Genomic DNA, 13053 nt, shown 5'->3' with positions numbered 1-13053 from the left:
CACATGGGCTCGACCCATTTTTAATTTTAGTCTAAATGACACGGGCAATAAATTCTTTCATTCTGTAAGCATTTTCCTTTCGCGTGCTAAAAAATTACATTTGTATATTCTCCTTTCTAAGAAAATTTAATCTATATAGGTTTTATGATGTCTTGTTATGACGTGGTCGTGGCATCTCTAATTTAACAGCAACCAGATCATAAAACAATTACTGTAGCTGCATTTTCTTTCTTACAATCTAGTTATTATTTTACTTTAGTTTGAGAAGTATTATTGTTAAAACTCATAAATTTCTAATTCAAATTATAGAATCATAAGTAATATAACCATAAAAATACTCTCTTATCAAATTATTTAGTTTAAAAATATCAACACATATAATATAAATCAAATCATTATTAAAGTCCAAATTAACTCATTTTTTAAAATTTAATTGGACAAATTATTGTCTAAAACCAAATAAATCAAATCATTTTGTAAAATTTAATTTTAAATGATAATAATAATTAAATATTCAAAATATCATTAACAATATTAAAAAATTAATAATATTAAAATTACACCAAAAATTTTTTAAAAAAACAAACAAAAATAAATGACCTAAACAGGCCTGCCCGTTTAGACCCTCGATCCTATAGGGTTAGCCCTTTAAACCCGTTTCCCATTTAAGCTCAGTCATCACAATTTTTGGGCCTAAATGAGCTTGACCCATTTTCCCAACTCTAATCTCAACGGCAGTGATACTTGTTATGTTTGGATCAGATTTCAGACTTAAGTTTGACAAATATCTTTGTGCGCATGTGAATTTAAAATGTGTATAAAAAAAATGCAAGATTCATTAATTTACACACTTCAAGCCATAATGCTCACTTTCAAACCACATACAATGTATAGGAGGGCCTAAGTACTTTTAATGCAAACTCACCTAAAAGTAGCTCTCACACAAACAGACATATATATATATATATATAAATTAATACATAATATGATTGAGATGCATGTATGAGTAATATTTTCTAAGCGCATGGACTTTGAAAAGCGCGTGATATTTCTGAAAACATATGACAGATTATAAGAGTGGAAAAACATGCGGTGTTGTGGAAGTAGTGAAACATGTTGTTCGTATATATCAGATTTGTTTTTAAAATCAGAGGGGTTAGGTGAAATATCCAATCACGGACTATTTGGTGGGAGAGGGAGGAGAGCATATGCTTAGAGCATCATTTTGTGATTTAGAAAAGAGAAAATGAGAAACACATGCTTTGAAATCAACACATTGTTGGTTTCAAAACCAACACCTATCGGATTCAAAACCATAGGTGTCGTCTTCAAGAATTGGCCCTCTTTTTATCCCACCATTTCAATCCCTTCTATTGCTCATCATCAATTCACTCATATCTCTTTCTTCTTCATCACTTCATACTTGTTGGGAAATTCCTTCCTTTTGCTTATGATGTTTGTTCATATCTAATATTTTTGTATCATGTTTCTTAATTAGCCAGTTTCATATGACATTTCTTTATTTTCCAAGGGTTTATCTTCAAGGAATTCTCTTAGTACACTTGTATTTGGAACATTTTACTCCTCCGGTCCTTATTATAAGACCCAGTTTGAATTTTTATTTGGTCCTAATTATAAGACCCAATCCATTTTGTCTCTTATATTTATGCATTTTTTCCAAGATAATCCTTCTAATAATGATAGTTTTAGCCAATATACTTAATTAGCAATGATATTTTAGGAATGACAACACTTATTTATTATAAATAACCAACTTAACTTACTTCCTTAATCTCCTCAAATAAGTCAATTGGGTCTTATAATTAGGACCGGAGGAGTATCTTATATTTTATAATATAATTGCTTCTATTCGATAATTCCTTGCTGACCCTGACCCGGCTCACAATACAGGAAAAACAGGTCTGGGAATATCATGAAATTAAAGGACAGGGAAGAAATCTTCAAGGACCAAAATATTATGAAATATCCCACAAAATTGAAATTAATTAAATTATATTGACCGGTCATTAAGGTCTGCTCCTCTTGTCGTTAACGTAGAATTTAATTAAAAAGTTAATGTTGATCCTGTATATAAGATTTATTTCACATATTTATCAATTTATTGCAAATTAACTCTTTTGATATTCCCTCAACAATAATCAGGTAGGAGAGGAAGGAAACAAAATTAAAAATTACTATGCTTAGAGTGTTTAAGAAAAAACATATCATATTAACTAATTTAACATCTTTAATTGACTCAAATTAATTAATCATGTCTTATATTAAGGACCAGAAGAGTATTAGTAAACTCCTTTTTTTTGTTATCCATATTTTAAAAAAGATTAGGCTTTTTAAACTGATCGATAGTATTAGTAAACTTCTATATTTTTTTTTGTTATCCATATCTTAAAAAAGATTAGGCTTTTTTAACTGAAACCTTTTTTTAAGTGTGAATGTGTGATGTTGCAAGTTTAAATTCTCAATAGGAGGTAGAGGATAAGATGGATAATTGTGAATGATTAGGAGAAGAATCTATGTTTCATTCTGCATATTGGAATGTTCGTCCTTTTACTATCAGGAGCATGGTAAAATATTTTTGGAGCAATTGAGGCTTGAAAGATAAAGCTGACATCAATTTATTGCTCATAAAAGAGCAATTAACGTCGGTCTGTGTTGTGAAAAAGAGAGGAGGGAAAAGAATTGAGTGGAGATAGACGACGAGACAAAATGGTGGGGACAAGGGTGTCGTTTTTAGCATTAACGACAAAAAAGACCCCACACCCCTTACTGAGGCAGTGATCCTTCACAGCCTCCAAAGGGCAAAAGACACAAGAAGGAAAGCCCTTCAAATAAGAGAGCCTGTGAATTGTGAAAGAAATAAGCACCAAATGAAACCCCACCAAAAACACTTGATTATTATTAGGGAAAATTACACTCAAGTCCCACAGAGTATAATTAATATCAAAAAGGTCCCACGAAATCGCGAAATGATTCTGAAGTCCCCAGGGACCTGTGTGTAATTAATTCTAATTGTGAAATTACCTACTTACCCCTGTTAATTTTATTGCAACAATTCGTTTACAATCTCAACAGTGGCTGTTAACAACCCGAGAAGACGTGATTGACAACCTCGGCAGTGCTTATGACAACTCACTCTGTGGAATGCCAGGGGCGTTGTTGAGGTTGTTAATCACTTCTTCTCGGGTTGTTAACAGCCACTGTTGATGTTGTAAATAGGTTCTAATTTTATTTACAATCTCAACAATGCTGTTAACAACCCGAGAAGACGTGATTGACAACCCCGACAGTGCTCATGACAACTCACTGTGTGGAATACCAAGGGCGTTGTTGAGGTTGTTAACCACCTCTTCTCGGGTTGTTAACAGCCACTGTTGAGGTTGTAAATAGGTTCAAATTAACAAGGGTAACTACGTAATTTCACAATTAGAATTAATTACACACAGGTCTCTGGGGACTTCAGAATCATTTCGCGATTTCGAGGGACCTTTTTGATATTAATTGTGTTCTATGGGACTTGAGTGTAATTTTCCCTTATTATTATTATTATTACTCATCTTATGATTGATTACTATTGAGCAGACATCACACAAAGTTTTTTTTTTTGAAAGGGTATATAAAAAAAGTGGGATGAAGATATTATGGCCAAGAAAAAAAAAGCCCACACAAGTGTGTTTGACCTTTTTCTCCCATGTTCAGTGTACTATGGCTTGTGTTCCCTCTTTAATCCGTGGCCCCTAAAAATTTTGGTTCTTATGCCTTGTGTGTATTTTGGTTAGCTGCCTCACATTCAACATGATTCCCACGTTCCCCTCATTCTCCTCAACTTTTTGTGAGTTATTTCGATTCTTAATATATGGACTAGCTAAGAAGTTAAATCATTTAATTTTAAATATAAGACATCAATCTACCCGGCATATTACATTTATCATTTTTTTTTCTCAAATTAAATTATCTACTCACTTATTAGTTGATGTGTAATGTAATCTTATCCAGACGTGGTGGACCTTTTAGCTTGTACAAATTCAACAGTGATACGATTCAACTTGACATCAGCGATCTACTGAACTTGTACGTGCTCTACTATATTGTGAGCAATATTACTTTTTATTTTAGGCTGGCTAACTCTGTATTTTTCTCTCTTCTCCAGTTCTTAATTACCTTGTAAACTCATCATCATGTCTTTTACCGAATTCAGAGAAATTAAATCATATGTCGCATTTGTTGTAATTAATTGACTTATTTGACTTTTTTAATCTCTCTAAATTAATCAACAACTCTGATGGGAAGGACCGGATAGAGTTTTTTTTTTAAATATATAAATTGAATTGGCATATGTGTGTGTGTGTGTGTGTGATGGGACCAAGTGTTTCGGTTTTTTGAGTAATTACAGTTCATTGTAGATAAGTTTGTGCAGATAATTGTGCAACGTGTTTGCTTGACTTGATCGTTAAGAGGTGGGACGTGGCCAACTTTTGGATCTAATAATGCTTAAATCTGGATTAGTGGAGGTATTTATGCTACATAACTACTCCCTCTGTCCCTTATTATAAGATCGTTTTAATTAAATTATGTGATTTAAGAAACTGTTAAAATTAGTTAAAAACAATTAATACATAGCAAATACAATTTTTTTCCAAATATACCCCTCTATATAAATAAGTAAATGTGAGAAAGTAACAGTGAGATAAATAAAGAAAGAGCACGTGTTAAATGCATTAAATTAGGGGTAAAATAAGTAATAATATATTAAATACTCAGACAAACTTAAAGAGAATCTTATAAAAAGGGACAAACCCATTCAAAAAAAATAGATCTTATAATAAGGGACGAAGGAAGTCCAATTAAGCAAGACAGCCGTGGAATAAGAAAGATTACGAAATGTGTACCACTTGGACAGTATTTATACACATGAGCACTAACCGGGAATGTATTTATATTCGGGAGTTTAAAAAATAATTAAAAATACATCAATTATGATAAATTGTTAGAACTGAACACTTTTTATCAAATCTAAAAAGCTCGATTACTATGAATATCGTCCAGTATTAATTCCATAGGCGTGCAGTGTTATTCAGCCAAAAAAAAAACATTATTCTTGTATTATAAATTCAACACCAAATGTTGTCAAACATGTTCGCTTCATATATATCTCGTGGCCTGTAAGCCACGATTCTTTGAGACTTTTTTTTTTAAATAAAATAAAATAAAATCCAAGTCAACCATGAATAGGAAAATGGTTTAATTTCTGCCACATTCATTTTTATTTTCAACAATTTCTGCTACATGCACACACCTACTTATATATATAATTGGGTGTTTCTTATATCTTTATCAATTATATATTGCTTTTGCTGGATGGCGAGAAGACGAGAATTTAGTTATGACGAGTGTTGAAATAATTGATTATGATACCAATTTTGCCCAAGTCTTTGGAAGGAGAAGAGAGGGGGGAAAAAAGGCACACGCATATATACAACAGCCGTGTAACATTATTATATTGTCTGAATGTACAGTTCTGCCCTTAATTTAGCATTCTGCGGTTTATTATTTTTATTTAAAAAGTGTATATATTAAATAGGAATAAAATTGAAGAGTTGTTAGATTTTAAAACAAAACCAACAACATTTAAGTTTTTTCTTACTTTGATGACAAAACATGTTAAAAGCGTTTTATAAATATGATTAAAAAGGTACTAAGGTTTGAGAATGGAATATATCTCGAAAAGAAAACATGGCGAGAAAAAAAAAACAATAATAGAAGAGAGAAAGAAGATTGGGATGTGAAGTTGAAGGAAATAATAAGGGTGAGAAAATGCGGAAAAGAAAGAAGCAGAGACCTGAAAATGGAAGGAGAGGAAGAGAAAAAGACGGGAGCGTGTGGGTGTTGGGATTCCCAGGGCAAATAACAAAGGGCATGCAAGATGGGCTTTTGTCATCAAATGTTTATTCTTATTATATATATTATTTTTTATTTTAATTATAAGATTCGTTTATAATCTATAAATATTAAATAATAATAATAATAATAATAAGAAAAAGAAAATAAGGAGATATAAATGGGAACACATGCACCACATGATTGTTTGGGATGACAAGATTGATTGGATGAAAGGTGCCAGCACGTGAACGTTTTTGCATTTCATTATGCCTATGACCGCGACCTCACGCCTTCCCACCCCCCTCTTGGACCACCCCTTTCACTATTCGTTGCAAAAATGAAAAGTCTCACTCGTTTCTTGAATCAATTCTTGATTTCCTTTTATATAATCATATTTTTCATGATAATTCTACTTTTACGCGTGATTGCGATCCAACTAAATAGAGTCAACTACATGAATCGCACGAGATCATTAAAAATTTGACTTCTAGGCATACGATGATTACCACGAATCTTATCCCACTAAATATGACGGGCTATATGAATTATATGATGATGTCGTTACACTCTATTAATAATTAAAATTTTAAATTGATTGTTAACCAAAATATCTTATTCAATGGTTTCACTGAGTATTATCTTAGATGGTTATCTACTTCTTTTCCAAGGACATGTATTGTTTAATCTGCCATTCTCACTGGTACATTCAATAAGCTTTTCTGAATATATCTTAAATGTCTTAAATGATTTTTTATCATTTTCTCTTCAATAGATGCCATGCCAATTCTCCTATGAATTTGCTCGTTACCAATTTTTTTTTTTTTTTACATGATCACACGTTCATTTTAATATTCTCATCCAAGCTATCTTTACTTTATGCTCATGTCATCCCTTTATATACAAAACTGATGTTTCCACGGATTATGGTTTGTATACTTAAATTATGATAAAATGTGATTATTATAATATGACTTGTGTTTTGATACAAAAGCCTCAAGCCACGAGTGGTTTAAAAACTAATCCAAACAACAGCAACAAAAAATATATTAAAACCAACTGCTTAATTAAGCCTCTAACCTAACAGGTTTGGAGCATTAAAACCATAAATTATTGCTTGTTAATGTGTAACACAGGAAGGATAGGCCAACTTTTTGGCTTTATCTGGTGCTCTGATGGCATAAGCTTCTTTACTGAAGAAGAAGGAGATGCCTCAGACATCAAATTAAAGCAACGGCCTACAATTTGAGATGAGTTTTAGTATTTATGCTTTTCCCCTTCCTTAATCCCCATTCTCTTTTCACGCGCATCATCAAAGTAAAGGTCTCTCTCCCGATTGCTTAAGATGTTGGGAACAATCCTAAACCAATCAAAAAAATACTACTATATGTTAGAAGTATATTATATCTTTTTATTTTATACTCCTCCGGTCCTTAATATAAGATCCAATTGTTGAGTTGATTTTAGTCCTAAATATAAGACCCATTTATCATATTTATCAATTTTCTCTAAATTACCCCTATGGATACTCCCTCAACCATAATCAAGTAGAAAAAAGAAAGATGGTATTAAGAAAGTTGATTATGGTGTTTTAGAAAAAATGTGTCACATTTCTTATAATTAACTAATTTATCTAATTTTCTTAATCTAATCAAATTAGTTAAATGGGTCTTATATTAAGGACCAGAGGAGTATTAGGATAACATGTAGAAATTCTAGACATTACGATATGCTGATTTACATAAAATGCTAGGTTCAGGTTTAGGATTTTTACTTGGTTCGATTAGTTATTACCATCTTTTTTTTTTTTTACCAGAGAATCTTTCTTAATTGGCACCTTATCTTAAATGGAAAAAAAAAAACTAAAAACGTTTGTTGTTTATGAGTTTTTTTTTTTTTTGCCTGAATTTGTTGTTTGTGAGTGGGCGGGCCATAAAAAATCTCGCTAAAAATATATTTCTCTCGATAGAAAATATAAAATACAATCTGAGACACATTTTCCTAGATTATGGATGGCTCATGTCCCGCACTAATCATGGCTACAAATAATTCTTCATGCACATATTTTGTCATCAGTAGTCAATTGTTGATTTGAACGGTGAGCTAAATAAATGACAGAGAAGGAAAGAGAGGTTAAAAAGGCTGCCCACAGGACTGACACTTCCATTGCAGGAAACCTCACTTTTGAGCAGATGATAGCCTTTCCTAGAATTTGAAGACACCAAGGTTGTACTTATAAAAGCTCACAAAAGCAAAGCCTGGCTCATCTCAAAATTACCATATCTCTCGTTTCTAATTAAAAAAATCCACTTTTATTCCCCTCAACGGGTTAGAGCAGGTTACCATAAGCTACGCTAAGAACAATGGCATCCTTATGAGTTATATATACCCACGATGACCATTAAAGTGGGTAGATATGCGCGTAATGTGGAGTCTGTCCTCTATGAAAGGAGCGAGTTTAAATTGTTAAAGTATATATATTAAAAAAAAAAAGACATATCTGAATTTACACGCAAATAGATAAAATAATTTTCCTTGGTTTTTTCAATCACTAGGGTTAGTGCACGTGCTGGTTTTCATATGTGATCGCAGAGACAGGCTCAGGGAAGCAAGAGAGCAATCTGGTACAAGACAAAACATGACATGGCACCTCCATCCATGAAACTGCGTATACCATTAATAAATAAAAACACGATTTTTACAATTAATTTCTTGTCCCCTCCTTCAAGGAAACCAAACCAGCGGTGAACCGGTAAAAGGGCAACATATAAATATAAATAAATAAATAAATATATATATATATATATATATATATATATCAAGGATGACCAGAATAAAGATCTCTGTGAAGTGATTCAAGTGTACTTCAGATCTAGCTAATTCTATCTAAGGTGACACAAGCAGTTGAAGAATTTACCAATACTTTTATGCACAGATCTTGGATGAATACAAGAACTTAAGCATCTAGAACTGAAAAGGGAAAACGAAGCTTTTAACCATGTAGAGCTGAACTGGGAAAGAAGGAAGAAAATAGAAAGAACTTGCAGGAATACTGCTTACAATATTTAATAACCCTGTGTATGAAAACTATAGACAGACTTAAATTTGCTGCTCTGCTTGGTTAAAATTTTGAGAGGGATCATTCTAATTAATTAACTGCTACTTACTTCCCCCCCGCTGTAACAAAATTTCTGAGGAAGCTTTCCAGGAGACTGCTTCTTCTTGTTCTTGTTCTTGTTCTTCTTCTCTATGTATCATCATGCCTATACGGGGACCTACGTTAATGGCGATTTTTTCTTACTTTTTGGGCTCTCCCTTAACCGGTCAATGATAATGGCTGCGGCGATGAAGAATTGGATTGGCGGGAAAATGCAGCAACCAGCTTCTCCTTTGTCAGCTGCTGATCAGGTCCTTGAGGTTTGATCACGAAGGTATGAAACACAGCTTCATTTGCAGCGGCCAGTTTTGAATCAACGACGTTCACTTGTGCTTCTTTCAAAGCTTTGATCACTGACGAAACTGGGTGGGAATTCACTGGGGAGATTGCTCTCACAACCACCTCGTCCTGACAAGCTTGGATTTCCACCTGAGGAGGAGGAGATTGCTGATTGTTGGACTCCATTGATGGATCCCTTGAACTTGAACAGCTTCCCATTCTGATCTCTTTCTCAGATTCCATTGCTTTGAGTTTTGCCTGAAGCTCGTTGATGTAAGCAATGGCGTCTCCGAGCAAAGAGGCTTTGTCCATTTTGGAGATATTAGGCACCACAGCTCTTAAAGCATAGAACCGTTGGTTCAGCTTCTCACGCCTTTGCCTCTCAGCTTCCACATGGTTCAGAGGTTCTTCCCTGCCGTTTGCCGGCTTTCTTCCTCGCTTCCTCGGCCGCCTTTCGTCGGTGGTGGCTCCGCCTGGCAGGTCCTCCCTGAATGAAGCATCGGCATCAGATTGCTCTGATTCACCGCCGTTTGGTCTCACGGCAGTCACGGCAGACCTGGAAGTGGCTCCTGAGAAATCAATCTGCATTATTGGTGCTTTCCTTTGCGGCTGATTAACAAGGTCCAGAACGGGCGCATTGCTCGTCGACGATCTAGAAGGAAAAGTTTCAACAGGACTGGTTTGCCTTACGCCATTGTTAGATGTCGTTGTCCAGGTTGAAGGATGAACACCATTACGAGGATGAAGATGAACCCCATTGGAGTGATGATGACCTGATGCTCCTAACCATGGCCTATCCTCCATTTTCCTAATAGCAAGTTTCTCTCTAAATTGGGTGCTTCGAACTGGGTTCGTCTTGTTCAAATCCTGCCCGAAAATCTTCGGTACTACTTCGGCTTTGTCAGAAACTGTTAAGACCGGGAAGATGGTGAGTTCATCTCTTTTCTCCGCCGTCACGGGAGCCGGAGGAGGAGGAAGAAGAGGTGGTGCAATGGACGACTTGGCGGATTCAACGGAAAACTCCGATTTGATTGCCTGCAACAATTCTAAGTTCTCTTTCACCAACTTGGCAGAACCCAGTTCCACCACTCCCATATCAGTGGGGATCAAAACGACGGTCTGGATTCCGGCTGATTTAACCAGGAATGATCTGACGCAATAATCAACTGCAGATTTCTGTGCATCTGTGAGCCATAAATGTTTACCGGACGCGAGACACTTACCTGGACCTCCATGGCCACGAGGGAAAGAGAAGTACATAGAAGCGAGAAAGAACAACTCAGTATCAGTCACACGGTCTAATCCATATACGTAACTGTCTTCTTCGGAACCACCGAAGGTTGTGTGAAGCTTCTGTAACACTCTCTTCCTCATCCTTTGCTGAACTTCATCCTCCATGCGAAGGCTCAGAATTCCTTTCAATCCGTCTTCTTCTCCTTCATCCGGTTCTCTGCAACACCCATCGCCCCAACCTAAGACCCATTCGCCGGATTTCGACTGAGAAATTTGCCAGAAAATGGCGTAGTTCCAGGTGAAATTCGATACGTTCGGACGCTCCACGAGATCCGACAGCTTCTTCTGGAGATTCTCGTCGGTGACGACGGCCATTAACAGATTATCATTCGAAACCGAGTGGTTCACCAGGTAATCGAAAGCTCGAGCGCCCAGAACCGCCGCGACCATGTCTCGTTCGTCTTCGCTCCACAACATACCTCCTAATCCCACCTCAATCTTCATCTGTTCCATCAGAAATAAAATCACCCCCTAGAAAACAAAATCTCCAGATACTCAACCCCTTGATTGATTCTCACCTCTCAGAGTAAGAACCCAGCCAGCCAGAGAAAATCTTCCCGGTTTCCATGTCAGTTCAAATCGAACAACCCACATGAAGCTTATGACGACGCCTCAATTAGATCTCCAACATTTGAACTCTGCGTTCAGAACTGGGATTCACACCGACAAGTTCAGAACAAGGAAGCAAGGCGAGGCAATGACAGGAAAAGAGACAGCAGTGAGAGCAACAGTCTCAAGGGAACCAAAAACTTAAAAAAGAGACATTTCGCGAAGGAGGAAAAACAGCAGGTGTTTCAGGAATCAAAAATGAAAAGGAAAACGATTTTTCTTTTTATATATTATTAATTTCGCTCCTTCCTTTGGATGTCCAAAGAGAAAAAGGAAGAAGGAAGAGAAGACTGTGAGGGAAATGAAATGAAACGAAACGCAATGAGTGAGAACAGAACGCGAAGAGAACCTGCGGCTAGTGCGCTCCCTAATCTGACTTGTAACTGCAAGACACTAAACCATGGTCAGGTCAAACGAGGTTAAGAATTAACCATAGTTACTAGGTTGGATGTTGAGAGGGCAAGTCGGCAACGAGTACGTTGATTTCAGTTTTTTTTTTTTTTGGGTGGTTTCCTGGTTTCCTCTTTATCATCTAAACTCAACGTTTCCAGATCTTTTAGAAGAAACCGGACAAAATTAATTAATCCGTGTCAAAGACTCCTATAATCTTATGTACCAGAATTTAAAAATAAATAATGGGACCAAATTTACTTGTGTCTGTTTTTCTTTGACTGGAGATTTTTGGGTTTGAGTTGTTGAATTTTTTTACTATTTCTTTTTTTTTTTTTTGGTTAATGAAACAATTACTTTACTAGCACTTCAATGTGCGTGAGATTTGGCAAGACAATAAATGGGTGACATATTATTATTATATAGGTTCATGATCCTCGTGTGTAATAGTTGCACGCAATAACTTGTACACCAAGTACTGCATGTGACTTGCAGGTAGGTGAAATAAATTATCTTACCAACAAAATATATATTTTAATATAAGATTTTGTTTAATTTTTATTTTGATTCTAAATATAAAATCTCAATTCATTTTATCTATCATATTTATGTATTTTTTTCAAGATAGTCTTTTTAACAACAATAATAGTTCTAACTAATACACTCGATTAGTATGGATATTTTAGAAAAAAACAATATATATTTATTACAAATAACTAACTTAACTTTTTTTTAATCTCCTCAAATCAATCAACTAATTCTTATAAATAATAGGACTAGGATAGTATTTTTGTAATAAGAACATGAACATTCTTTGTTATTTTCATCTCCTTTCTCTTACCATTTTCATGCATCCCTCTATGGTGAATTCCCATTGTAACTAACTTTATTCCAACACGAGTAAGTAATTAATTATATACTACTCCTCCGGTCCTTAATATAGGACTCAATTCTTGAGTTGGTTTTGATCCTAAATATAAGACCAATTTCTCATATTTATCAATTTTCTCTAAATTACCCTTATAGATACTCTCTCAACCATAATCAAGTAAAAAAGGGAGAGGGGGTATTAAAAAAGATAATTATAGTGTTTTAGGAAAAATGTGCCACTTTTCTTATTATTAACTAATTTACCTAACTTTCTTAATCTAATCAAATTAGTTAAATAGGTCTTATATTAAGAACCGGAGGAGTAAATAACTACTGCATAGGTTATAAAGATAATAATTTATTTTATTTTGTCTTCAATATTTATTTATTTTGCTTTTAAGTAATTCTTGAGGTAATTATACATATTTAATGAGTTGCAATCAATGAGCAGCTCCAATGCCCATAATTAATAAAAATATTTTATGAAAAACATCATATATTTATTGCTTTCTCCGTTCTTTTTTATAAGCAATAACTACCGTCTCCTTCTTGTCCCTAAA

General features: G+C 34.6%; 1 protein-coding gene across 1 annotated transcript; it reads right to left on the bottom strand.

Moving 5' to 3' along the window:
- Positions 1–8799: 8799 nt before the first annotated feature.
- On the bottom strand, positions 8800–11542 carry LOC114736213 (transcription factor bHLH13-like). The gene is made up of 2 exons (XM_028923993.1): positions 11143–11542; positions 8800–11068 (listed from the first exon to the last, which is right to left on the bottom strand). The coding sequence occupies exon 2, from the start codon at positions 11066–11068 to the stop codon at positions 9212–9214; it is 1857 nt and encodes a 618-aa protein (XP_028779826.1). The 5' UTR covers positions 11143–11542; the 3' UTR covers positions 8800–9211.
- Between the last annotated feature and the right edge of the window lie 1511 nt (positions 11543–13053).

This window comes from Neltuma alba, unplaced genomic scaffold (assembly GCF_004799145.2).
Source record: "Neltuma alba isolate B1F8T4 unplaced genomic scaffold, ASM479914v2 tig00013319_pilon, whole genome shotgun sequence".
In the NCBI taxonomy this organism is placed as follows: Eukaryota; Viridiplantae; Streptophyta; class Magnoliopsida; order Fabales; family Fabaceae; genus Neltuma; species Neltuma alba.
The sequence above is the reverse complement of the archived record's forward strand: the minus strand, read 5'-3'. Positions and strand labels throughout refer to the sequence as shown.

What these genes read in the sequence shown, in the direction of transcription:
- LOC114736213 (XM_028923993.1), bottom strand. Translation starts at nt 11,068, where the DNA reads ATGAAGATTGAGGTGGGATTAGGAGGTATGTTGTGGAGCGAAGACGAA.